The following is a 27,405-nucleotide window of genomic DNA, read 5'->3' as shown; positions in this document are numbered from 1 at the left end:
ATGGGCCTGGAGGAGGGACCTGGTCCTACCCTGGGCCACAGGAAGACCGGCATGACCGGGGCCCCGCGGTGGGCCTCGTTGCTCCTGTGCCTGCTGCAGTCCACTTCAGGTAAGGGCACGGGGCCGCGGGGTGGGCGTGGGGCCGCGGGGTGCCCCATCCGGTCCGCACCCACCTTCCGACCCAGAGCTCCGGGGAGGGAGTGCCTTGGGCATCAGTCTGTGCGCCGCAACCCGTGCGAATTAGCAGAGCCCACCCAGCACCAGTTTTCTTTTTCCGAGGACTAAACAGACCCGGGTCTTTGAAATTCCTTTCCGGGAAGGAACTGAGCCAGCTTCCTAATGCCAGTTCAGCCTCAGACGAACAGAAAAAAAGATAGTGGCCGTTCAAAAGTCAGCTGCATTTGTTTATAAAGTGGTTTTTAAGGTTTCCTGAAAGCCCTATCCGCTGCAGTAGGGGAAATTAAGCAGAAGCGCCCTGCCGTCGCCAGGGGTGCCCTCCCCTTCCTCCCGACTCGGGCTGTCAGAAGTTCCACCCAGGCCTGAGGGGAAGGAGTGCCAGCTTAGCCCCTGCTGTGCTGTCATTCTAACAAGCCACCTTTTTTTCTGAGCTCTCACTGGTAAATAAGGTGACAGGGTACAGAATACCTTGGGATAGGAACCAACCACCAAACCCCAACCAATCCAGGGAGAAGGACACCAAAATGCCCCCAGGATATGTCCCTAGTCTTAGACTAATAATTTAAGAGCTAGAAGGGCCCTTGGACATCATCTAATACTAAGGTTAAACGCCAGCATTTGTTTGAGAAACTTCTTGGGCACCACGTTATTCTAGTTTAGCATCACAACCCAACTGTCCTAGAAGATAGGTATTATTTCCTCCCGTTTCAGAGGGGGAAACTGAGGCTCAGAGCAATTAAGGGGAATTACCCAAGAAGGAAGGCATTGGCGAGACACACAGAACAGAGAAGACAAGCTGAAGTGAGCATGGCCAACTTTGGCCGTGGGATGGAAAGCTGGCACAGGGCGGCCCACCCACCCAGGTCAGCTCAGGGATGCCCCAGCCCCTGGAGCCTCCGCAGCAGTGTTACTGCAGCTGATGAGGGACAGTGGACCTATGCAGGGAGGAGAGGAGGGGTTCCTCTGTACCCCTTTTTCACCATCAAACTCAATAGTTTTGCTGTCTAGAGCTAGCTATCCTTACACCCGAGGAATATTTAGTGTACACAACACAAACTATGGTGTGAAGGTTTAGGGTGAAGCGCAGCGGGATCCAGGTTCTCATCCTGGCTCGCACACATACTGGCCGTGTAGTCTCAGGCAAATTACTCACCATCTGTATCCGAGCCTAGTGCCTTCTGTGGAAGGGAAGGACACCTACTCCACAGGGTGGTTTGTCCTGAGGATTGAATGAGGTTTTGTGTATAAAGTTTCACACCGATGCCCGGCACCCTTCGAAGCCTCATCAGGAGGTAACTACTCTAGCTGCTATTTCTCCACTGTGGCCAAGCTCAGAATTGAGGCCTGTCCTCAAATAAGACGATTGTAGACAGATTTTGGCCTCATGCCAGCCACCTGCTAGGAAGTCCAGAAGCTGGGGCAATGTCGGCATTGGCATCCTGGTGACGCAGTTCCAGCTAGAGGACACGGGGTGGGGTGGTCTGAAAGGCCAGGGATGTGGAGCCGAGCTGAGCGCCACCAGCAGAAAGGGCCCTCCCTCCCTGAGGCCGTTCTATAACCTGTATGGATTTCCATCATGACCCATGTGACACTTCAAGGCACTGCCTTCTCCATGGGACCATGAGCTCCTAAAGGGGAGGAGTGGAGCTGTAGTCCTCTCGGAACCCTCTGGCACGCAGTGATCAATAGATGTCTTTGACCAATAATGATCCAAAGATGTTGGAAGAATAAGACTGAACAGGCCCCACGAGAACCCAGGGGAGGAAGTGTGATCAAGAACTCAGACTTTGCAGACGTAGAGAATGGACTTGAGGACACGGGGAGGGGGAAGGGTAAGCTGGGACAAAGTGAGAGAGTGGCGTGGAATATATACACTACCAAACGTAAAATAGATAGCTAGTGGGAAGCAGCCGCATAGCACAGGGAGATGAGCTCGGTGCTTTGTGTCCGCCTAGGGGGTGGGAGGGAGACGCAAGAGGGAGGAGATATGAGGATATAGGTATATGTATAGCTGATTCACTTTGTTATACAGCAGAAACTAACACACCATTGTAAAGCAATTATACTCCAATAAAGATGTTAAAAAAAACCCAAAAAACTCAGACTTTGGGGGTGGCTAGGCCTGGATTTGAATTCTGTTTCTACAACTTATTAGCTGAGGGGGCCTCAGTTTCCTCATCTGTAATGTGATGATCCTAATTAGTACCTACCTCCTAGGGATGTGGGGCGCACTGAAGGAGGAAGTGCAGGTAACGTGCTTTGCGTGGTGCCTGGCACGTAGTTAGGGCACAGTACACATTAGCTGCTATTATTATCATCTGCAGCATTACCACCACTTCTGAAAGATGTCAGGAAGTGACATTTGAATCAAGTCTTTAAAAGATTCGATGGTGAATACCACGCTGTCAAAGACACCTGGGTTCAAAGACACACAGAAGAATGAGGTGGTTTGAGAAGGGCGAGAAAGAAGACTGGCTGCAGCCTGGTGACGTATGTAGGTGAGCTGTCAGGAAGAGGTCAACGAGATGGCCCAGCCAGGCCAAGCTGGGCAGGGCTTCACGTATCCTGATAAGGAGCATAGACTTTATTCTGAGGACAAGGGAAGGGCAGAAACTGGGCAGCTGTGTAATCAGATGCATATTTCAGAAGATGAGGGTTAGCAGGGAGGAGGTGCCAAGGAGGGAAGTAGGGGCCAGTGAGAGGTGGTCAGGGAAAGAATCACTGAGACAATGACATCTGAGTAAAGATGGGAAGGAAGCAGAGGAGTGAGCCAGATGGACAGCCGTGGGGAGAACAGTCTAGGCGGAGGGAACAGCTCGTGAAAAGGCCTAGAGGTGGGTGTGTGCCCGGCATGCTCTAGGAACAGGAAAGGGCCAGAATGGCTGGAGAGGAGCCAGCAAGGGGAGTCATGGGTTGGATAGGGTAGGGTCTTGAGGGTGATTGTAAAGACTTTGGATTTTACCTTGAATGAAACAGAAGCCACTGGAGGTTTAAAGCAAAAGAGTGACGTGATGTGACTTTCATTTTAACCCTTGCTGCTATATGGAGAATGGATTGTGGGCACAAGGTTGGAAGCAGGGAGACCAGTTAGGAGACCTTAGGAATAATCCAAGTCATCACAGTATTCATTCATTCACTCAACAGATTTTTATTGTGTACCTACTATGTGCCAGGGACCATTGCAGGCAGGCTCTGGGGACATGGCTGAGAACAAGCCAGAGCCTCTGCTCCTTGAGACCCTCAGGGCCGTTCCCTCCTGGAGTCCAGGAATCTATTAGATGGTCCTGTGCTGCGCTGTTTTGCCGGAACCCTCAGGTGCCAGGGTGGGCTTCCCATCATGTCACAGATGGGCTGCTGAGGTCTAAGGAGGGGAAGGGGCTGCAGTACAGCCAGTCGGTGGCATGGCTGTGACTGGAATCCCACACCCCAGGTTCCCAGCCTACATCACATCCCCTATACTTAAGCCACCCCAGATAACTCCTGGTTCTTAAACTCGGTGAGCACCCGACTGCCCGCCCGCACTGCTCGGAATGGCTCCAGACTTCATGGCCTCTTTCTCCACCACAGGGAGGCCCCTTCTGGCCCCTCCCCAGAACGTGACGCTGCTCTCCTGGGACTTCAGTGTGTACCTGACGTGGCTCCCAGGACCTGGCAACCCCCAGAACATGACCTATTTTGTGGCCTATCAAAGGTGGAGGGGCACCTCCGGGCTGGTGGGATGATAGGGGGAGACCGAGGAGGTGGGCAGGGGCCGGAGGGGCTTGGTTCTCTGTGTCCACGGGGGACGGCCTGCAGCAGGTATTGGGAGAGGGCGTTTGATAAAGCTCTGGAGGTGGGGATGATGCTTGATGGAGAACAGCGCCCAGGTGAAAGACCTGCCGGGGGTGGGGTCAGGTCTTTGAGAAAAGTCAGAGCAGAGCTTGGATGGAGCTGTGAGGACCCAGTGAGGGAATTCTTGAGGGCCTGGATGAGGTGCTTGGCATTCCAGCAGATAAGGGAGGCAGGTGTATCTCTTGCAGAGCCATGTTAGGCATCGCTAGATGATTACCCTTTTCCCCACGGAGCCTGCACGGAGTCTTGGAGTCCTTCTCACCTTGGCAGCCCAGGCAGCCACTGCTGATGCAGAGGAGTTTGCAAATGAAAGCTGATTTGCCATCTTTGCACATAGATGGAAATCATCTGAAGTTCTTTAGTAAGAGAGCAAGCTAATGAAAGCAGATACTCAGGAGGATTAATCTAGAATTGGTGAGAAGGAGGAAGCAGAAAGGAGAAGAAACTGCCACGTACTCAGGACCCACCCTGTGCCAGGCTGAGTGCTAGGAGCCTTGCATGAGCATTTCCCTTCTTCCTCCCAGTATCACCAGGCAGACCGTGCATTTCCCCTGTTCTAGAGGCGAGGAAACAACTCAGGTGCTGTGACCTGCCCAAGGAAGCCAGTGATGGAACCAGAAGAAAAACCCAAGTCTGTCTGACCCCAAAGCTTGTGCTCTTCCTGTTCTATTACAGTCCCTCCATCTGGAGCATCCAGATGTGAGTGATGGGGGCCTGGCTTGGGAAAGGACAGACTGTGAGAGAGCTTTAAAAAGAAAGAATGGTATAGAACTGTATCAGGAGGCAGAACTATTGCTCTGAGATCTTTTCAGTGAACAGAATTAGGGTGATACACGTAATAATCCCATCCCTATCCCTGGCTTCTACTGAGGTGGCTGATTAAATCCGTGAGTTGCACCCACGATCTCCTTATCAAATGATTTTCCAGCCACAACCTTGGTATTCTCTCCAGAACACGCTTTCTCATTTTTTGCAATATGCATAGGCTGAGAATTTTCCAAATCTTCAATTTCTGGTTCCTTTTTGCTTAACAATTCCTTCTATCTCTCTCTCTCTCCTCTCTCATTTTACTATAAGCAGTAAGGAGAAACCAGGTCACATCTTCAACGCTTTGCTTAGAAATCTCCTCAGCTAAGTATCCAAGTTCATCACTTTCCACTTCTGATTTTCCATAAAACACTAGGACGTAATTCAGTCAAGTTCTTTGCCACTTTATAACAAGGATCAATTTTCTTCCAGTTTCCAGTAAGACATTCCTCCTTTCCAACTGGGATGATCCCAGAATCACCTTTAACATCTATATTCTGACGAACAGTCTTTTCAAGGCAATTTAGACTTTTTCTCACATGAACCTCAAAACTCTTTCAGCCTCTGTTACCCAGCTGCAAAGCTACTAACACAATTTTAGATATTGGTTACATTGGCACCTCACTTATGGTACCAAAATCTGTGTTCATTAACTAGGGCTGCCATAACAAAATATCACAGACTGGGGGCTTAAACAAGAGAAGTTTTTCTCTCACAGTTCTGAAGGCTGGAAGTCCAAGATCAAGGTGTCAGCAGGTTTGCTCTCTCCTGAGGCCTCTCTCAGGAGATGGTCACCTTCTGTGTCCTCACCTGGCCTTTTCTCTGTGGGAGAACAGCCCTGGTGTCCCTTCCTCTTCTCATAAAGGCACTAGTCCTATTGGATAAGGGCCTCACCCTTAGGACCACATTTAATCTTAATTACCTCTTTAAAGGGCCCATCTCCAAATACAGTCACATGGGTGTTAGGGCTTCAACATATGAATTGGGTGGGGGATGTGTGTGCACAATTTAGTCAATAATGCTGATTAGCTGGATTTCACCAAATTTAAAATTTTGTTCTTTAAAAGAAAAAAAAAAAGCCCAAAGAAAATGAAAAAGCCAGCCACTGAGAAAAATATATTCATAGTATAAACACTGACAAAGAACTTATATCCAAAATGAAGAACTCCTACATCTCAAAAATAAGAAGACAAATCACCCCCCAAATATTTGAATAGTCACTTCACAAAAGAAGATATATAAATGGCCAATAAGCACATGAAAAGATGTTCAACATCATTAGTCATTAGAGAAGTACAAATTAAAGCTACAAGGAAATACTACTTCACACTCACTAGAATGGTTAAAGTTAAAAGGTCTGATGACACTAAGCATAGACAAACATGTGGAGTAACTCTCATGGAGATGGCCCTCCATATTCTGGGGTTTTGCAGCCACAGATTCAACCAACCATGGATCAAAAATATTTTTTAAAAAAATCCAGGGGCTTCCTTGGTGGTGCAGTGGTTGAGAGTCCGCCTGCCGATGCAGGGGACACGGGTTCGTGCCCCGGTCCGGGAAGATCCCACGTGCCACGGAGCGGCTTGGCCCGTGAGCCATGGCCGCTGGGCCTGCGCGTCCGGAGCCTGTGCTCCGCAACGGGAGAGGCCACAACAGTGAGAGGCCCGCGTACTGCAAAAAAAAAAAAAAAAAAAAAAAAATCCAGAAAGAAAAATAAATCCGTAAAGTGCCAAAAGCTAAACTTGAATTTGCCATACACTAGCAGCTATTTACATAGCATTTGCATTGTATTTACAACCATTTACATATCATTTACATTGTATTAAGTATCATAAGTAATCTAGAGATGATTTAAAGTACATGGGAGGATGTGCATACATTATATGCACATACGAGACCATTTTATATAAGGGACCTTAACATCCACAGGTTTCTGTATCTCCCAGGGGGCCTAGAACCAATCCCCTGTGGACACTGACTGTATATTGTTGATGGGAAATACAGTGGTACGATCACTTTGGAAAACAGCTTGACAGTTTCTTGTAAAGTTACACATTCAGTAACTGAGTTTCCCAGATTCTACTCCTAGATCTTTATCCATGAGACATGAAAACATATGTCCAAACAAAGACTTGTATACAAACTTTCATAGCAGCTTAATTCATAATTCCCTGTTATGGACTGAATTGTGTTCCCCCCCTTAGTCATTCATATGTTAAAGCCCTAACACCCATGTGACTGTATTTGGACATGGGGCCTTTAAAGAGGTAATTAAGATTAAATGTGGTCCTAAGGGTGAGGCCCTAATCCAATAGAACTAGTGCCTTTATGAGAAGAGGGACAGCAGGGCTGCTCACACACAGAGAAAAGGCCAGGTGAGGACACAGAGAGAAGGTAACCATCTCCTGAGAGAGGTCTCAGGAGAGAGCAAACCTGCAGACACCTTGATCTTGGACTTCCAGCCTCCAGAACTGTGAGAGAGACATTTCTGTGGTTTAAGCCCCCAAGCCTGGCATTTTGTCACCGCAGCCCTGGCAGACTAACACATCAGGTTTCTTTTCTCCCAGTGTCCTAAGAAATGTTTGCTTGACTCAAGGTCACGAAGATCCTCTTCTGTGCTTTCTTCTAGAAGTTTTCAAACTTTAGCATTTACATTTCAGTTCTCTTTTATTTTTATTTATTTATTTATTTGCGGTACGCGGGCCTCTCACTGTTGTGGCCTCTCCCGTTGCAGAGCACAGGCTCCGGATGCACAGGCTCAGCGGCCATGGCTCACGGGCCTAGCCGCTCCACGGCATGTGGGATCTTCCCGGACCGGGGCACAAACCTGTGTCCCCTGCATCAGCAGGGGGACTCTCAACCACTGCGCCACCAGGGAAGCCCCCAGTTCTCTTTTATTTTTTGAAACTTTCTCTCTTTTCACTTTCTGTTTCTTTTAAGGCATTATCTGCTGTATTAATTTGCTCTTATTGTTCTTCTGATTTATTCTTCGTTTATGAAATGTGGTTGTTATTGTTTCTTGTCTGACTCCTGTGTTCTGTTATCTCCTTTCTGAGTTTCTCTGATTCTGTTTTGTGTTCTTCCATGTCTTATATCATTTTAAAATGTCTTTTATAATCCATTTTGAAGTAGTAGTTTACAGTTTCAATCTGTTCACAGATATGTTTTTAGCATGTGTTTTCTGACTCATTCAGTTGATCGCTTAGCTTATTAATTTCTATCCTTCCTTATTTTCTGTTATAAATATTTAAAGCTATATGCTTAACTACATCTCATAAATTTTTATTTGTGTTATATTTTTGATCATTCAGTTTTAGAGATTTACTAACTTCCATCATAATTCTTTCTTTGATCCATGAGTCATTTTATTTTATTTTCCAATATGTGATTTTTGAGTCTCCTGTCTTTTTGTTTGAAGTATAGTTGACTTACAATGATGTGTTAGTTTCAAGTGTACAGCACCGTGGTTCAGGTATATATATATATATATATATATATATATATATATATATATTCCTTTTCAGATTCTTTTCCATTATAGGTTATTACAAGATATTGAATATAGTTCTCTATGCTATACAGTAGGACCTTACTGTTTATCTATTTTATATATGGTAGTGTGTATATATTAATCCCAGACTCCTAATTTATCCCTCCCCGGTCCCCTTTCCCCTTTGGTAACCATAAATTTATTTTCTGTGCCTGTGAGTCTATTTCTGTTTTGTAAATAAGTTTGTATCATTTTTTTAAGATTCCACATATAAATGATATCATATGATATTTGTCTTTGTCTGACTTAATTCACTTAGTATGATAATCTCTAGGTCCATCCATGTTGCTGCAGATGGCATTATTTCATTCTTTTTTATGGCTGAGTAGTATTCCCGTATATATGTATACACACACATACATACATACATACCATTCATCCGTTGATGGACATCAGGTTGCTTCCATGTCTTGGCTGTTGTCAGTAGTGCTGCTATGAACACTGGGGTGCATGTATCTTTTCAAATTAGAGTTTTGGTCTTTTTCAGATCTATGCCCAGGAGTGGGATTACTGGATCATATGGAACTCTATTTTTAGTTTTTTAGGGAACCTCCATACTGTTCTCCATAGTGACTGCACCAATTTACATTCCTACCAACAGTATAGGAGGGTCCCCTCTTCTCCACACCCTCTCCAGCATTTACTATTTGTAGACTTTTTGATGATGGCCATTCTGACTGGTGTGAGATGATACCTTGTTGTAGTTTTGATTTGCATCTCTCGATAATTAGAGATGTTGAGCGTCTTTTCATGTGCCTGTTGACCATCTGTATGTCTTCTTTGGAGAAATGTCTATTTTGGTCTTCTGCCCATTTTTGATTGTGTCGTTTGTCTTTTTGATTGAGTTGTATAAGCTGTTTGTATATTTTGGAAATTAATCCCTTGTTGGTTGCATCATTTGCAAATATTTGATCCATGAGTCATTTTAAAACATTTTAAAATATTCAAACTTCCTTTAGTTCTCTTTTTGTTAATGATTTTTAACTGGATTATTTGCAGTTAGAGGAAATAGTTTGAGAGATACCTATTCTTTGAAATTTGAGAGCTGCTTTATTTTTGTTAATATTTTTGATAATATTTTGTTTAGGGTTCGTATGTGGCTCAACCAGTTTCTTGTTTGTTCTGTATATGTTCATTAGACGAACTTTGATAATTATGTTGTTCATTTTTTTAACATATGTACTAATAATTTTTCTTTATTCCACTGTTGATTACTGAGTGAGATATATTAAAAATTTCCCATCGTAATTGTGGATTTTCTTTTTCTTCCTGTAGTTTTATCTATTTTTGCTGAATATAGTTTGAAGCTATTTAATAGGCACGTATAAGTTAGAATTTGTATATCTTCCTGGTAAGTGGAATCATTCACTACTGTGTAGTGGTCCTTTTCACCTTTACTAACGCTTTGGACTTTGAAGTTTCTATTTTGTCTCATATTAATATGCCTACACCAGTTCCTTTTTTCGTTGATGTTTACCTAGTATAACTTCACCAAAAAACAAAACAGGGGAATTCTTCCCCCAGATCTGCTCTCTTTGCCTACCTGTATCTCAGCCTTTTCTGGTCACCTGTTGCTCAGTCTCCAAACCCAGGAAGAGTCCTCAATTCTCCTTTCCCTCACATTCCACATCCAATCCATGAGCAAGTCTCATCAGCTTTACCTCCAAAATGCATCCTACACCCAACCTTTTCTTGCCATCTCACCCATCATTCTCTCTTGGACCACTGCTGCAGCCTCCTAGCTAGTTTATCAGAGTGATATTTTAAAAACATAAATTAGATGACCTCAGTTCCTCTCTTTAGAACCTTCTGATAGCTTCCTCTGACACTTGGAATAAAATCCGAGCCCCTTGCCAAGATGGCAAGACCCTGCCTGCTCTGCCCACGCCCCTCCACCCTCACGTCCAGTCTGTCCGCCCTCTCCCGGCCTTGTCCACTGGGCTTTGGCTGCCCTGGCCTTGTTTTTGTCTGGACAGATCAAGTCCCTTCCCATTGCAAGGCTTTTGCTTTTGCGTTTCCTTCCCCCAGGCCTTCTCTTGGCTCCCTTCTCAGCATCCCGGCCTCAGCTTCAGCACTGTCTTCCTGGCCTTTCCTGAGCCACCTTCAGAGAGCAGTCACCCCCGCACTACCCTATGACCACTGCATTTACCAGCTCCTGGATTTATCTTGTTGATGTGATGGTCTCTCATCCCCTCCCTCCAGAGTGTAAGTTCCCGAGGGCAGGACCTATCTGTCATGAGTTGCCGATTGCCCAAGAATAATGCCCAGCACGCAGGTCCCTCCTTTGGACCTCAGTGTTCTCAGAAGGTCGTAGTCATGGACCTGTGGGTTCCCCTCTGACATCCGCATAGCGCCTGGCACCGGGCCTGGTACACGGCAGGGGGTCCATAAATGCCTGAATGAATAAACGCGGGGAAAATGGTTACTAGCACGACGATCCTGTGGGGGAGCCATGACAGATGGGGACACTGAGGCTTAGGGACAGTGACCTGCGTTAAGGCCCCAGAGCTAGTGAGGGGCAGAGCCAGGGTTCCCCCCCTTGTCTATCATTCCAGAGCCCAAGCTCTTGACTGGACTGTTCTCATTCTGTCTCAGCCGATGGCTGGCTGGCTGGACAGATGGATGGATGGATGATCAGGTGGGATGGAGGGACGAGTGATCGCATGTTCTCTAAGTTTTCTCACCCCCAAGAGGCTGAATCCATGACCCTCCTGTCTCCTCCCTCAGCTCTGCAACCCCCAAACAGTGGCGGAGAGTAAAAATGTGTGCAGGAACCAAAGAGCTACAGTGTTCTCTGATGTGCCTGGAGAAACAAGACCTGTGCAATAAGTTCAAGGGGCGTGTGCGAGCGGTTTCTCCCAGAGCCAGGTCACCCTGGGTGGAGTCCAAGTCCATGGATTACTTTTTTGAAGGTAAGTGAAGGACCTGTGGGAGGCCGTCTGCTCAGGAGCCTGGCTCAGAGGCACTGCTATCCTGGCCATCTGTCTCCCACTTCCCCAAAGCAGTGGGCAGCTCTCTGGGGCCACCTGCCACGGGCCCTGGCCCATGTCCAAGTAGCCTGACTTCGTGGCAGGGAGTTAGGGGAGTTCACCAGCCCCAGCAGTTCAGTTTGTACCTCCTCCTAATGAGGTTCATGATCTTCTTTTGAGCACAACCTTGGTCATGAACTACACAAGGCACTTTATATATTTATTCCTACTTTTTTAAGGTTCAATCTCTCTCTTTAAGAAACAATTTTTAAAAATTCTGGTTGCAATAGTAATTTCTGTACACGGTAGAAATTTGGGGGGGAAAGGAGATGAAAATAGAGAGGAAAACATTCCCCATGCTTACAGCCTTCATAAATCACCAGTGTTAACATTGAGTGAGGAGAGTGCTTTTCTTCCCCCAATGTATTTTATTTCTAATCCTCATAACAGACCTGTGGGGTTCATTTTCATCACCCCATTTTTTAAAAATATATAAAGCAAGACTCACAGAAGTTAAGGAACTTGCCAGCTAGTAAGTGATGGACACGGGATGTGAAATGGCTCTTTCTGATCTGGGACAAGGTGCTCGATCAGGTCAGGAGTAAGGAGGGGAGGATAAATACTCAGACAATAGGCTCATGGAGCTGAGATCTGTAACTTATCACCCAGGCTTCTCAAAATGTTTGAGGACAAAATAGGGCTTGAAGGGGGATGAGGAAGGGATTTAACGAAGGATGGCAGGAGAAAATGGCAGAGAAGGAAGAAGAGATGATTTGGATGGAAGGAAGCTGGCTGGTTGGATGGACGAAAGGAGGAAAAGGATGGATGGGTAAGAAGAAAAGAAGTGTGGAGAGGATGGGGAAGAAGTGATGGATGAGTGGGAAGGAGGAGGCTAGATGGATGAGTAAATGCTTACCATGAAGAAGCCAGTATGGATGGAGAAGTGGAGGATAGGAACGAAAGGCAGACAGATGGATCAGTGGGTAGTGAGTACAGAAGGAAGCTGGCTGCCTGGGAAGGGAAGGAAGGGTAAAAGGGAAGGAGAGGCAAAGGAGAAAGGAAAAACAGGAAGGAAAGATGTATGGAAAGAAAAGAATGGATGGATAGGAAGGATGGAGGAGTAGAAAAGTAGGCTGATTGGCTAGATACAAGGAAGGAAGAAAGTATAAATGAACAGGAAGACAGGGTGGATAGGAAGGAAGAAATGTCAATTGGAAAGAAAGAAAGACAGGATGCTTAGGAAGAAGGAAGGATGGTTGAGAAGGATGCGTGGATGGGAAGGAAAAGAAGCATAGTTGGGAAGGATGGATGGATGGATAGAAAGGAAAAGAAAGATGCGAAGGCAGACAGAAAGGCTGTCTGGCTAGAAGAATGATGGATGAACCACTGCAGAGGCTGGATGAATAGGAATAAGAATTAGAACAACAGAGGGAAAGATGCAGAAAGGAGGCTACTTTTTTTTTTTGCCTCCTCCTCCCTGAATAATATTCTGATTCTCCTGCAGCACACCTCAAGCTTGAGTGACCCTTCCTTCCTATTTCTGCCCTCAGCTGTGGTGACCCTGGTCACTCTCTCTCTTGAGTTTTGGTAGTTTATGTATTTCATTTCCCCCTAAATTCTTCCAACTCCTTGAGGTCAAGATTTATGGAGGCCTCATCTCCCCACTCCCCTCAGCTCCCTGCCCAGGGCTTAATACATATCAGTGTCCCGTGGATATTTCCTGAACACATAAGTAGTGGCACCTTGTGGAAGCCACACCTTTTCCCTGAGCACAAACACAGGACAGGGATGACCAGTGTGGCCAGAGCTCCTGCTGGCTGGTACTCAGGGAGGGCTGCATGGAAGAAGTGGCATTTCAGCTGGATCTTGAACAATGGTGTATTAATTTTCTCTTGCCACTTTATTTCAACTCACTGCCCCCACCATCTTCAAACCATCAGTCAAACCTAGATGACCTTGTACAGACTGTCATTAGAAATGGACATTAAAGACTCTGCCAGTGAGAGCTCAGAAGCAAGCGAGGAGCATCATAGAGAAAATCTAAATCTCCTTCAAGAATTCTTAAATCATCACGAACAGACTGTTAGTAGAAGTCTGGATGCTAAAAGCACTGCCTCACAGAAGGAAGTGAGGAATATGTTATTATTGAAAAATTCAGGAAGGGGGAATGCCTCTTATATACTGGCAAAAAGATTAGCAAAATTGTGTCCTGTCGGTATGTGGAAAGCAGAACTTGTAAATGATGAATCTGGACATTTATCAAGGAGATTTGATAAATGTTGTGTTGAAGGCATGGCCTGGTTTATTCCTGGTAATCATAGCAAAATGCAAGGAGGAGAGAGAGAAATTGAGGAAAGAGCATAAACGAAAAGGAACCAGGACTTGAAGATTTGGGAAATTCTTAACCTCTACAGATGGCAAAAGATACTAAAGAAATTGCTTCCAAGAGTGTGACATAGAGAAACAGCCAAGTGTGCGGCTGTGCGATCATTTCCTAAAACCTCAGAAAGATCAAAGTGTTTAATCAAGAAAAAGACTCTTTGAAGAGATTTAAGGGTCTGACACACAGTTCAGTTCCCCTCAGTCAAATCAAAGGGCCTCTAGAAAGCTGAAGTGTTATCCCTCAGCCAGCTCCGCTAAAGCCAAAAATAGAGAAGGGCTTATCTCAAAAAGATTTGTGGAACTGACTTCTGTCTAATGGAGTGGGTCCCCATGACATCCACAGGAGACCCATAAAATTCTTGAGAATTTTATATCGGCAGAAACACTGCCAGCTTGAACGGAAAGGGACAGAGAGGACAAGAAAAGAAAGAAGGCTACTGGTCCCCCAATTTCTACTGGAAGGAAGCAGACTGGTAAAACTACTTAGCTGCAAATACCTGCTACCTTTCATGAAAAGGAAGGATGATTCAGAGGGTGGAACCAAGAGCCCAGAGAGCAGTGCTGAAAGCCAAGGAGAAGTAGTTCCCAAGCCTTAAAACCTAGTACAGTTTGTGTAGCTGGATTTCAAAACTGCTTCAGCCCAGTGACTCCTTTTTACCTCCTATTTCTCCCTGTTTGAACCAAAATGTCTATAACTATTATCCAGCGCCTATCCCACCACCTTATATTGGGAGCAGATAACTTGTACTTTATTTTCACTGGTCCACAAATGGATAGGAATTGTGTCCCAGGAGTTGTACTGAATGGATTGTACCCAAAGTCTCACCTGAACCTGATTTAGATACGTTAGATGATGAGATTTTAGAACTTGAGTTGATGCTGTAATGGGATGAGACCCTGGGGTACCTTGGGATGGGGAGAATGTATGTTGCATTGGAGAGGGACATGATTTTCAAGGAGTCAGAGGGAGGACCATGATAGACAGAATGACTTCCCCAAAGATATTCATGCTCTAATCCCTGAACTTCTGAATATGTTAGATGTTACTATTAAATGGCAAAAGGGATTTTAATTAAGGTTATGGGTGTTAAAGTAGTGAGATTATCTTGGATTATCCAAATGGGCTCAATCTAATCCCATGAACCCTTAAAAGCAGAGAACTTTCTCCAGCTGGAGGCAGAAGAGGTGTAGAAGAAGGGAAAATCAGAGAGAGTTGAGGTGTGAGAAGGATTCAACATGGTGTTTCTGCTTTGAAGATGAAGGGGCAACGTGATTAGAAATGCAGGTGGCAGGACTTCCCTGGCAGTCCAATAAAGACTCTGTGCTTCAACTGCAGGGGGTTCGGGTTCAATCCCTGGTCAGGGAACTAAGATCCCACATGCTGTGCAGCGCGGCCAAAATTTAAAAAAAAAAAAAAAAATGCAGGTGCCCTCAGGAGCTGAGAGAGGGTCCCAGCTAACAACAGCATAGAAATAAACCTCAGTCTCACAACCACAAGGAACTGAATTCTGCTGACAGCATGAATGAGCGTGGAAGTGAATTCTCCCCCAAAATTCCAGATAAGAGCCCAGGCCATCTGACATCTTGATTTCCACCCAGAGTTGAGGACCCCATCAAGCCCACCCAGACTCTGACCTACAGAACTGAGAGATAATAAATCTGTGTTGATTTAAGCCACTAAGTTCATGGTCATATGTTATGGCAGCAGCAAAAACTAATACAAATGAACAGGATGCTGACAGACCAGTGACATGTGAAGGGCACCCAAGTGGAAGGGATGACATGAGTAAAGGGAGGTTAACTGTTTCTGGGCTGGGTGAGGAACAGGCCTGCCTGGAGGCTGGGGGATGGATGCCCTGTGGCCCCCAGAAGGTCCTGATGGGTCCTGTTCTGTTTCTGCCAGTGGAGCCAGCCCCACCTGTCCTGGTATTCACCCGGACAGACGAGATCCTGAGTGTCAATGCCACGTACCAGCTGCCCCACTGCATGCCCCAACCAGATCTGAGCTATGAGGTGTATTTCTGGAAAGAGGGGACCGGGAATGAGGTGAGAAACCCCTTTCATGCCCCCAGGCTGGGTCCCCTTCCTCATTCTCCCACCAAACCCCAGTGCCCTTCACCCTCCAAGCCCTGAAAGCCTCCTCCAGGAAGCCTTCCCTGCATACCCCTCACTCCTGGCAGTCACCCCTTGACTCTGCACAGTGTGAGTGGCCTGTGGCCCACCTCTGCCCCCCTCCCCCTAAGAGGCCAAGTTCGGGACATCCTTCCCCTGCACATTACAGGTAATAAACAGCAGTTTTCTACCTAATTTTTTTTAAAATTATGAAACCTTTTTTTTTTTTAATCTGACTGAAGTATGACAGTCTCCAAGAACCTACTTAGCCTACTTGTTAAGCCACCAGATTCATTAGAAAAAAAACCTAGAAAATACAGATAAATTCTAGGAAGAAAACCAAAAGTACACAGAGATGATCGCAAATAACTATGTGGTATATATCCAATTTCAGACTTGTTTCTGTGTATGCGTGTGCATATGTCTGTATATATTTATTTATGGCAGGGGTTGGCAAACTTTTTCTGTAATTGGCCAGATAGTAAATACTTTTGGCTTTGCAGGCCTTATCGTCTGTCACCTCTATTCAACTCCATCTGTAACACAAAAGGAGCCATAAGTAAATAGGTACATGAACAGGCATAGCTGTGTTCCAGGAAAACTCTATTTAAAACAAAAGATGGGGGCTTCCCTGGTGGCGCAATGGTTGGGAGTCCGCCTGCCAATGCAGGGGACACGGTTCATGCCCCGGTCCGGGAAGATCCCACATGCCGCGGAGCGGCTGAGCCCGTGAGCCGTGGCCGCTGAGCCTGCGCGTCCGGAGCCTGTGCTCTGCGACCGGAGAGGCCGCGGCGGTGAGAGGCCCGCGTACCACAAAAAAAAAAAAAAAAAAAAAAAAAGATGGGGCTGTAGTCTACGGACCCCCGTTCTTGTCCATTCTGTCTTTTACCGAACCAATGCTCCCACTCCTAACCTCCTGCACACTCTGGATCCCAGAGACACGTTGATAGATCTTCATCCGATGTGGTCCTCACCTTCAAGAACCTCACAGATATTCTCAACCAGCACTGTCCAGTAGAAACATAATGCAAGCCACATCGTGTCATTTAAGCGTTCCACATTAAATTAAGTAAAAAGAAACAAGTGAATTTATTTTCATAGTAGGTTTTATTTCATCCAATAGAATGTTATCTTCTCAACCTGTAGTTAATATAAAAATTACTGAGAAGTTTTATGTTCTTTTTTCGTGAAAGCCAGTGTGTATTTTACACTTAGAGCACATCTCAGTTGGTACCAGCCACACTTCAAGGGCTCAAGCACCACCTGTGGCCAGTGGCTACTGTGTTAGACAGGCAGCCCTAGAGTTTTCTGTGTCTGTAATGGCTGAGTGACCACTGCCCCCGCCCTAATTGATTGACACGCTCTGAGGGCAGGAAGCCTGAGGCATCTGTCCCTGAAAGTGAGGGCCTGTGGGCCCTGGTGGGGTGTGCATGGGAGTGACCCTGAGTGGCAGGGCTGCTTTTGAACCCAGACCATCTCTACCTCGAAACTCCGTGGAAGAGAAACCAGAGAGTGTGGGGACGTGCTCCCTGAATGCTTAAGCCTTAATGCAAGAAAAGGTGTAGGAGTCACCGCTGTGTCCTGCCAACCCCACCCTGTCCTGGCTGCATGGAGCCAGCGCCCCCCAGCAGGTCCACCCACCTCTGCTTCTCTCTCCAAACAGGCCAGTTTTCCAGCCACTCCCCATGGCCAGCCAGTCCAGATTTCTCTCCAACCAGACACCAGCGGACACCACTGCCTCAGCGCCAGAACTATATACACCTTTGGCTCCCCTAAATACAGCAAGTTCTCTGAGCCCACCTGCTTCTTCCTGGAGGCCCCAGGTGTGTGCAAAGTGGTACAGAAGTGGGGACTTTTCCCCTGGGCGTTAGGATCTTCATAATATGGTGGTTAAGAGCGCAAGTCTAGAGACAGACTCACCTCGATTAAAATCCCAGCTCCACCCCACTCACTGTATCTTTGGGCAGCTTACATAACCTCTCTGAACCTTGCTTTCCACACGCTGTAGGATGGGTTTACTCTGATGAGGATTAAATAGGATAATGTACGTGAAGCCCACAGCACAGATGCCGTTGATAGACAGGAGCCCCTGCTTCTCTAGTTGTTATTATGTTTTTCTTCCTAGGATCCAACTGGGCACTCCTGGTACTGCTACCCCTTCTGCTGCCACTGCTGTTGGTCGTTGCCACTGGGCCTGTGATCTGGAAGAGCTTCAGGGGGAACCCCTGGTTTCATCAGGCAAAGATGCCACAGGCCCTGGTATGGCAAATCTGGGGGTGTGCGACAGAGAGGGAGGGTTGTCGAAGAGCAAGGAAGTGGAGCTAGACTTAGAGATAGTTCAGCTAGAATATCAAGATGGCCCAGACTGCGAAACATCTATCTTCCTGTCTAAATTTTCACCATTAGTAATTCATTCCTTTGGCACCAAACTAAAATAGCAAATATGCTTCAGGAGAGATGCCCAGAGGGGAGGCGGGAGGGTGGCACCTAAAGGGGACATCTTAAAAGAGTCCCAGCACTTCATTCACAATCTAACCGAGGGTCAGTCTTGCCCAGGCAGACGCTGGAATTTCCCCACCGGACTGCCAGCTCGCTTGCTTAGAACCTGGGGCCAGCTGGGACAGGGGAAGCCTGGAGAGGTCAGACTTGTTCAGATGAAGGCCTGGAAAGTGAGGCTGTGGGAGATGCTCAGTGGGCACTCGGGTCCGGTGGGGGCTTTGAGGAGGGATTCTGAGAGTCCCTGCCACACGGGACTGTTTCAACGTTCCTGGATATGGAACCTGCACGGAATTCCCACTAACTGAAGGACAACCTCTGTGTTAGATGGGTCTGCACCTTGCCCTATCCCTCTGCCTTCCCATTATGTGGTAAGTTACCAGCTCGACCCCCTGCAGCTGGCACCTGAAACCTGGAGGCTTTCTCTGGCCTCTGGTGTCCGCTCTGCCCGTGCACATCAGCAGCTGCATGTGGCAGAGAATTCACACTGCCACCACCCCTCCATGCCTCACCCGATGGTGCTCTGAGGCCTGTGTCCCCGGCGGGGCTAAGTTCCAGCTGCCCTCGGGGTAACTTGCCTGATAACACCCCGCTATCGGCTGCTAGGCCTTGCTGACACTTCCTGGGATCACTTCCCAAAGAAACTACTTACATTTGAATCCTTGTCTCAGAGTCTATTTCCAGGGGAACCCAAATTAGAACGGTCACTCTTCCAGAAAGGCTGAATCTTCTGTTCTTCTCCCCCTTCCCCCGATCAGGACCTCTCTGGACACAGACACCCCGGGGCAACCTTTCAACCCAGTGGCCCAGAGTGCCTGCATGTCTTGATCCTCTGTCCCCAAAAGGAACAGACCAGAAGGGTCAGGCTGACCCCTAGAGTCAGGGCCCCAGCCACCGTCCAGGCAGGATCAGAGGACAGTGCTGAGGAGGAGGAGGCCGACGAGGAGAGCTCGGACGATGGTGTCAGCTTCCAGCCCTACACTGAACCACCCCCCTTCCTGGGGCAGGAACACCAGAGCCCGGGGCAGGCGGAGGCAGGAGGGCCTTGGACTCCTCTGGTCCAGGTCGAAGGCTCCTCTGCTTGCGATTCTTCAGACAGAAGCTGGGCCAGCACTGTGGGCTCCTCCACCTGGGACGAGGCTGGATCATCTGGTTACTTGGCCAAGAAGAGGCCAGGCCGAGGACCGGGTGGGAAGGAGTTCCAGAAGCCTCTCCCACCACCCGAATTCTCCGAGGACTCGAGTTCCCTGGAAGAGCCCCCAGAAGACAACCCGTCCTCCTGGGTCAGCTGGGGCTTACCGTCCCCAGGGCTGATTCTGGTTCCCAGGGAGCCCCCAGTTTCTCTTCAGACACTGACCTTCTGCTGGGACAGCAGCCCCGAGGAAGAAGAAGAGGGTGGGGGGGAATCAGAAAGTGAGGACAGCAGTGACGGCAGCTGCGGGGCTAAGAGCCTCCAGAGGATCGAGGTCAGAGGTAGGACACTGGGGCACTACTTGGCCAGGTGAGCCGTCCCTCCCAGTCTGGTGCTCCTGAGCTTTCTGGGGACCCAGCATGCCACCAAGACTTGAAATCCTGAGAGCATCATCGCCGGGGCAGCAGCGGGTTCTTACGGCACCTCGGGGAACCCGGCTAGAGGTGTCCGCCAGGTTGAGCAGTCAGAAGCCACCCCGTCCTATGACCTGCGAGCTTTGGGCCGAGAGCCAAGAGGGGTGGAGACAGGGATGGGCGGAGGTCAGAGGTTGGTTGGGTGTCAGACCACACCACTGTCCCTGGGGTGACAGGCCAGTTGGAAAAGTCATCCCTGCACAACATGAAACAGGCGAGGTCAGGTCACAGGGGACATTGAAGGCTGACAGCACAAGGGCCCATCTGGATTTGGGGAGGGAAGAAATCCGGAGGCAGACCAAGTGTAGCAGGACTCAACGCCTCTCTCCAGCACCCGCTGGGCTCCCTCCTCCCCGAGGCTCGGCATCCTGATTTATGAGTCCCCTAGGGTGGGCCCCAGTGAAGAAAAATCCAGTTGGCTGAGGGTGTTGGAGAGGAAGAGGAAAGGCATGTCCTTCAAATCCCAGTCTCTGGGTCAGGCATTGCACTATTTCCATTATCAAAGAGGCCTGGGTCCAAATCCCAGCTCTGCCATTTCTCAGTTGTGTGGCCTTAGGGGAGATACCTTCCTTCTCTGTACCCGAGTCTCCTTTCTACAGCTACCACCTGGGGCACGGTGAGGGTTCCGACAGAGACGTGTGATGCCTGCCACACCATTGGCACTCACCACGTGGTGGCTGGTAGGATTCTCCATCCACCCAGGCTCTGAGGGGACTGCTGGGCATCTCCCACCTGTGACCCTAAACTCAGAGTGACTGGAGTTCCCACCTTTAGTCTTTCTCCTGCCTCCTGCCCTCACTGACCCCTGCCTCCTGGTCAGGAAACAGTTCTCAGAAGCTGGAGCCCAGCCAAGGGTCCCTCTCCCTTTTCCCAGCAAAGAAAATACCAAATGGCCCACCTTCTAGGGGGTCTGATTAATTGGTGGTGGGGTAGCAACCCAGCAGGGAGTTGGACCCCTGGGCCCGTGATCCCAACTTAGCACTTCAGACCCTTTAGGTGACCATTGTGGTTGTAAAGACATCCCATTTCCTCTTCCAGTTTTGAGAAACCACTGTCTTCTGGAAACAGGTGACTGTCCTTACCTGAGGGTAGTGATGGATGTTCTCAAACGACCGCTTTATTAACCTACACCCACCAGTATATGGACGAGCAGAGCTGAGTCTTCACCCGTTAGACCAAGGTTTTGTCAGTTTTGTGGCCCTGCAGGGACCACAGGAATCCGAACATCTTTGGCTCTGCCATTTCACCTGCCAGGACTTAAGTTCCTCCATTTGTGTAAAAAGCATCTTCATAAGCATTTTATCCACGGGGCTGTGTTTTGAAGGCAACGCAAGGGTGGAACATTAATGGAAGATCTGGAAAAGCTTCTCGAAGGCATCTGGTCCAGGGGTTCTCAAACTGTGTTCCCAAAAGGCCTTGGGCTTCACAGGAGGCGTCTCAATCTCGGGGGGAGCCGTGGGCTGTAGGATCCCCGCAGCGCAACCAGAGCAGCCTCCCTGGGCCCTGATTTTCTCTGGTGGCCCTCTACGTAAGATTGTGCTTAGGAGTTTCAACTGCTAAAGAAAACGTCAGCAAACCCCTTTTTAAATTGAACACCTGTCTTTTGTTTCAAACGAGGAAGCTAAAATGTTGACTTACTGTGTACGTCTCTGAGGGTGAGACTGTCGGTCTCTGGCCAGCTGGGCCAACCCCCGTCCCCTTGGCCATGTAAACAGTACTGAGGTCTCGGCAAGGGTTTCCAAGGGGCACGAGGCTGGCAGGAGGCCTTCACCACTGCTGGGACTCACACACGTACATGCATTTCTGCAGGGGTTTCCCTGCAATGAGGCTTGTCTACATCCATGATTGAGCACAGAAGAGGAAGAACAAACTGGAACCATGGAGCTGGGGAGGGCTGTGGCTCACGGCCAGTTCCTAGGAGAATACCCAGACCAAGCCCAGTGTCCTTTCTGGAACCAGCCGAGCTGCTTCGTGGAAGTAAATTCCAAATAACTAAAAGCTATCCTCACTATTGTCTTAGGCTTGTGTGAAGGAACCACTTTCTCTCTGTTCTGAAACCTTGTGTGTTTTTTAAGCATTTTTTTAAAGTTTAATTTCTGACAGACACTGAGCTTTCTATTAATTCTAAACTCCAGCTCCTTTATGGTCATTAAGTCATAAACAAAAAACTGGGCAGCTTTAGGAAAGAGCATGCTATTCAATATTATCATTTGTCAGGTGTGCTCAGCACTGAACTGTTTACAAAGCCCTTTCATGTCCCCAGCAGGCAGGAACTGCATAGTGGAAACTCCAGGGCCACGCGTGAAAGATGTCAGGGGCAGAGTGGGTGATGCCCGGGTGAAAGCAACATTCCCGTTCTTTAGGGTAGTGAGGAGATTATATATTGTTCTAAGATATTTGTAGTTATTTCTAATTTTATTTTATGTTTATGTCATATTTAGATAATTTCCTAATGTTTGTTGGGGCCTACCCTAAACTGTTTTAAATAAAGAGCTTTATTTTTAGAGAAAAGGGCAAAATTGAATGGAAAAGCGTGTGCTCTCATTTCTCAAAGTTTCCTCACCACTCTTCTCGCCGTTAAGACTACAGGGTCTTGGGTTGGGTGCCCAGCAGCAGACCCAGAGGCGAGGACTGGGGGGTATAAAGCAGTGCGGCGATTCCAGAAAGCATCAATAGGGGAGTGGGAAGAGAGGGAGGGGAGGCAGCCAGTCCAGATGCATAATCAAACAGGTCATGGCTCTGGGCAACTAGGGTTCAGTCCTCCTAGGGAGCTTTGGGAGTTCAGTGTTGGACCCTCCAGATTTGTTCCCCTGCCAGGGACAGGAGCTGGGAGGCTTATCCAACTCCCATCAGTCCTGTGTAGAGAGCCACTCCCTCCCAGGGAGCTGCAGGTACTTGCAGTTGGAATCCATCAAGCTGAGGACATGAGAAGGGTGCTACAACGAAGCCAGAGGTGTACCTACCACCTGGCAGCTCACCCTATTGCAACAATGGTCCATGGAAGGATACAGAAAATCCTATGTGGCAGCCTTGCAACCCAAACTCATTCCAGTAGATCTCTACTGGGGAGGGTCTCCCAGGTCCCACCAATTCTCCCACAAGGTAACAGCTGAAGACCTAAAAATAATAAAACAGCCTGTTATTTTACCAGCAAAACGGGTTTATTCAGGAACAGCAAAGAATTGCAATTTGGGACACGCAATCTATGGTGAACCACAGGCAAGTCCAGAGAACACGGAGAGGAATGTTCCTTTATAGGGGAAAAGAGGTTAGTTGGGAGGGGCCGTTATAAACACAGAGTCTATTGGAGCAAACTGAGAGTTTGAAGTGTACTGCTTTTCATTGGCTGAGTTACTACAGTCTCTTATTGGCTAGGCTGTTGCCAGGCAAAGAGAAATTCCTCCTCCTGCTGGGTAGTAAAATAGTAACCCTCCTCCTGTTGGAGATGCAAAGGTATGTCTCTTTCTGTTGAGTCTGCAATTGACAGCGAGAGCTTGAGAGTTCTCCCTTCAGTCCTCCCAACTCCATCTGAAATGAGGTTTCCGTTCATTTTCACACTGCCCAGAACTGTGCTTGCGGACTGTCATCATTTACTAATGCCAGGGCAGGCTCTAGACCCAAGATGAGCTAATCCAACAAGTCCCTTTCCCTGGCATTCAGATGTCTTCTTGGCTGGCTTGGCCTGGAACAATTAAGTTCCAACCGGCTCTGACACTATTTCCCACTCCAAAGAACAGGAAAGCTCAGGGTACAAAGACGACAATGGGACCTCCACATGAGCCTCCAGGATGAGAAACGGACTGGATCCAGTCCATTCCTGAGGCCCAGCTGCAGCCCTGTCCTCGGCTTCCCTGCATCCTAGTTTTTTGTATTTTGGTTTTTTTGTTTGTTTGTTTGTTTTGGCGGTACGCGGGCCTCTCACTGTTGTGGCCTCTCCCGTTGCGGACCACAGGCTCCGGACGCGCAGGCTCAGTGGCCATGGCTCACGGGCCCAGCCGCTCCGCGGCATGTGGGATCTTCCCAGACCGGGACACTAACCCCTGTCCCCTGCATCGGTAGGCGGACTCTCAACCACTGCGCCAGCAGGGAAGCCCCCTGCATCCTAGTTTTAAGCCAACTTTCAGAGCCTTCTATTACTCATAACCAAATATCCTTGCCAATTCACATTTCATGCATATTGCGGCTTGTAGTCAGGTTGGGGCATCTGCCCCCTTGAATGGGTGTGCAGTAGGTCCTTTCCAGAAACCAGGGCAGAACTTCCTCTCCAGGTGATCCCCAAGGGCCTCCACCCTGCCCGCCTCACCTTTTGAGCTCCTCTTTGCCTGTTTGCTGCCACCTTCTGGACAGTGGTGGGATGGCAGGGCTGCCAATTGCACAGGTTCTTAAAAGCACGGTGCTCGGAGCCGCTGAGAATGGGCAGCGTTGGGGTAATGGATGCTACATCCTGAGAATTCCTTTAGGGAAGGGACTGTTTTCTTCCCGGTGCCAGCATCTGGCACAGGGTGGAAACTTGATATTAAATAAGTGAACGAAGGAATGAATGAGTGAACTGGTATATGAATTGGAGTCAGTAAGGGGCTGGCTGTGGCTGACTTACATATAAAGCAGCCAGAGAGCTTGCACTAGATTCTATCCCAGATCCCAGATCCTATCACATGTGGATGACTGTCCTCCCTCAACCCAGCGTCTGCTCCAAGCGGGTATCAGTGCTGTTCAGTGAGTGAAATGGTGAGGGAGGGGGCAGAAGTGGGAGACTCATTCCTGTGTGCACAAAATTAGGCTAAAGCGATGGGAGTTTGAGGGGGTTAAAAAAAACACTAGAAGTTATACTTTATCTAAATGAGTGAGTCAGTTCCATGAATCAATTACTCAAGAGATACTGGTTGGCGCCAGGACCCATTCCAGCCCAGGGTACCCCACCCCTTGGCTTATGGTGATATAGGATGCAGGCGTGTGACTGCAATTTATAAATTATCAATAGTCTGTTTTTCCCCTTACCGCCTCTTTAAGTGGGTTAGGAGAAGAAGGTGGGGATCCCAAGGCAAGAATGCCTCAGAGTACACTCTCCTGGTGGGAAAAACCATCAGCAAGGGGTGGGAGGCCCCTCTCCAGGAGCCGATCCCTCCAGGGTGAGTCCCATCCATTCCTGGGTGCTGCTAGACACATCCCACCCCACTCCAAGCCTTGGCTTCTCTGGACACTAAATGGATGTCGTGGAAGCCAGATTCCAACAGGGGCTCAGAATCCCCCACTCCAAATCCCATCTTTGAGTTCCAGGCCCTTTCATGGGATATGCCTCCTCTAAATAGCTCTAATCCAGCCTCAAAGCCTAAACTGCAGGATGCAATGCCCTTACTTCCCCCATCCTTGGAATTTGGCCTCAGAAACTACCACCAACTCAAACTTCTAAGGAGACATTTATGACCATAAATGAGGTTATCTAGGGAACATCTACCACTGGTCACAGTTTCTCACTGAATACCCCCCACAACCAAGAGCAGCCCATCCTAAAGGCAGCCACACCTTCGTAGGGAGAGCTATTTCCTTAAATCAAAAGAGATTTGCGGGACTTCCCTGGCGGTCAAGTGGTTAAGACTTCACCTTCCAATGCAGGGGGTGCAGGTCTGATCCTTGGTCGGGGAGTTAGGTTCCCACATGCCTCGCAGCCAAAAAACCAAATCATAAAACAGAACCAGTATTGTAACAAATTCAATAAAGACTTTAAAAATGGTCCACGTCAAAAAATCTTTGAAAAAAAGAAAAGAAATTTGCCTCCTTAATATGTCCTCTTACTACCCACCCTGGTTTTCCTGTTTAGGGGTAGCTACACAAAAATGGGCTCGACCCTTCTCCACGCAGCAGCCCCTCCGATACTTGCAGATGGTGCTGGCGCCTTACATCGCCCCCACCCGAGTCTCTTCTTTCCAGTCATAAATGTGAGCATAACTGAAGAAAAATATTGGACGATGCCAAGTGCACAGCAGACCAGAGCTCTAGAAGGAGTTTTTAAATATTTCTTTTATATCGGGATATAGTTAATTTACAATGCTGTGTTACTTTCAGGTGTACAGCAAAGTGATTTAGCTATACACATACATATATCTATTCTTTTTCAGATTCCCATACAGGTCACTACGGAGTATTGAATAGCATTCCCTGTGCTATGCAGTAGGTCCCTGTTGATCATGTATTTTATATATAGTAGGGTGTATATGCCAGTCCCAACCTCCTAATTTATCCCTACCCCAACCTTTCCCCTTTTGTAACCATAAGTTTGTTTTCTAAGTCTGTGAGTCTGTTTTGTAAATAACATTATTTTTTTAGATTCCACATATAAGTGATATCATATATTTGTCTTTGTCTGTCTGACTTACTTCACTTAGTATGATGATGTCTAGATCCATCCATGTTGCTGCCAATGGCATTATTTCATTCATTTTTATAGCTGAGTAATATTCCATTGTATATATATACCACATCTTCTAGAAGGATTTTTTTGAGTGAATCTGTGGTGAGCTGGAGTTGTCACGAGCATCTTGCAGGAGGAGAAATCATCCCAGCTGGCTTTGAAGAAGAGGGACTCTGGCTGAGGGAGAAGAAATGGCGTCCCCAGAGACGGGTCCAGCCCAGATAAAGGCACTCCTTCAGTCTACTTGTCTTGTGTAGTCACCTTACTATTCCTTAGTATAAAATAATACATTTCCTGTAAGAACTTTAGAAAATGCAGATGAGCAAAGGAAGGAAAATAAAAATACCTTTAATTCTACTACCACCCAGAGATAATTCCATGAATATTTTCACATATATCCTTCAGACTTGTTTCTCTACGTGTGTATGTGTTTTAACGAGCCTGTACTGTACATAGTTTGTTGCATGCTTCTTAGTTCCCCGAGCAGTTCCCTTAGCGGTGAAAGCGCGGGGTCCTAACCACTGCTGGACCGCCAGGGAATTCCCCATGCTTCTTTTCATTTAACAAACTATGGTGACTCTTTACCAGGCCACGAAACAGTCTTCTCCAGGGTTATTTTGAAGGCTGCATTCGCCTTGCATTGGATGGACTCACCATTATGCATTTAGCCAAACCCCTACTGTCAGACATGGCTGCTGTTCTCTTCTACTTTTATTCTTTTTACTATTAGAAATGATGTCTGGATGTTCCCAAGTTCTTTAATAATCCAGGTGTCAGGGGTTTCCCTGGTGGCGCAGTGGTTAAGAATCCGTCTGCCGATGCAGGGGACACAGGTTCAAGCCCTGGTCCAGGAAGATCCCACATGCTGCGGAGCAGCTAAGCCCGTGTGCCACAACTACCGAGCCTGCGTGCCACAACTACTGAAGCCCGCGCGCCTAGAGCCCGTGCTCCAAAACAAGAGAAGCCACCGCAATGAGAAGCCCGCTCACTGCAACAAAGAGTAGCCCCCACTCGCCACAACTAGAGAAACCCCGCGCGCAGCAACGAAGACCCAATGCAGTCTAAAT

The 27,405-nt window shown here is 47.7% G+C and overlaps 1 protein-coding gene across 4 annotated transcripts; it reads left to right on the top strand.

Moving 5' to 3' along the window:
- On the top strand, positions 1-22,478 carry IFNLR1 (interferon lambda receptor 1). Of its 4 annotated transcripts, none has more exons than XM_060016208.1 (7): positions 1-109; positions 3,745-3,868; positions 11,093-11,277; positions 15,620-15,762; positions 17,492-17,651; positions 17,954-18,087; positions 19,083-22,478. In XM_060016208.1, exons 1-7 carry the CDS (start codon positions 1-3, stop codon positions 19,827-19,829), a joined length of 1,602 nt encoding a protein of 533 aa, XP_059872191.1. In that variant the 3' UTR covers positions 19,830-22,478. The 4 variants fall into 4 exon arrangements, with proteins under 4 accessions (XP_059872191.1, XP_059872216.1, XP_059872207.1 ...); XM_060016233.1 differs by lacking the exon at positions 1-109 and adding an exon at positions 4,533-4,707 and having other exon boundaries at positions 3,816-3,868; XM_060016224.1 differs by lacking the exons at positions 1-109; positions 3,745-3,868 and adding an exon at positions 4,293-4,707.
- The last annotated feature ends 4,927 nt before the right edge of the window (positions 22,479-27,405 follow it).

Source organism: Delphinus delphis, chromosome 1, assembly GCF_949987515.2.
Source record: "Delphinus delphis chromosome 1, mDelDel1.2, whole genome shotgun sequence".
Classification (NCBI taxonomy): Eukaryota; Metazoa; Chordata; class Mammalia; order Artiodactyla; family Delphinidae; genus Delphinus; species Delphinus delphis.
The sequence above is the reverse complement of the archived record's forward strand: the minus strand, read 5'-3'. Positions and strand labels throughout refer to the sequence as shown.

Bases quoted from the DNA above. Each gene is read 5' to 3' on its own strand.
- IFNLR1 (XM_060016208.1), top strand. From the start codon at position 1: ATGGGCCTGGAGGAGGGACCTGGTCCTACCCTGGGCCACAGGAAGACC. The intron at 3,869-11,092 runs GTGGAGGGGCAC...CTCCTCCCTCAG, and splicing joins TATTTTGTGGCCTATCAAAG to CTCTGCAACCCCCAAACAGT. The intron at 18,088-19,082 runs GTATGGCAAATC...TCCCCCGATCAG, and splicing joins CAAAGATGCCACAGGCCCTG to GACCTCTCTGGACACAGACA.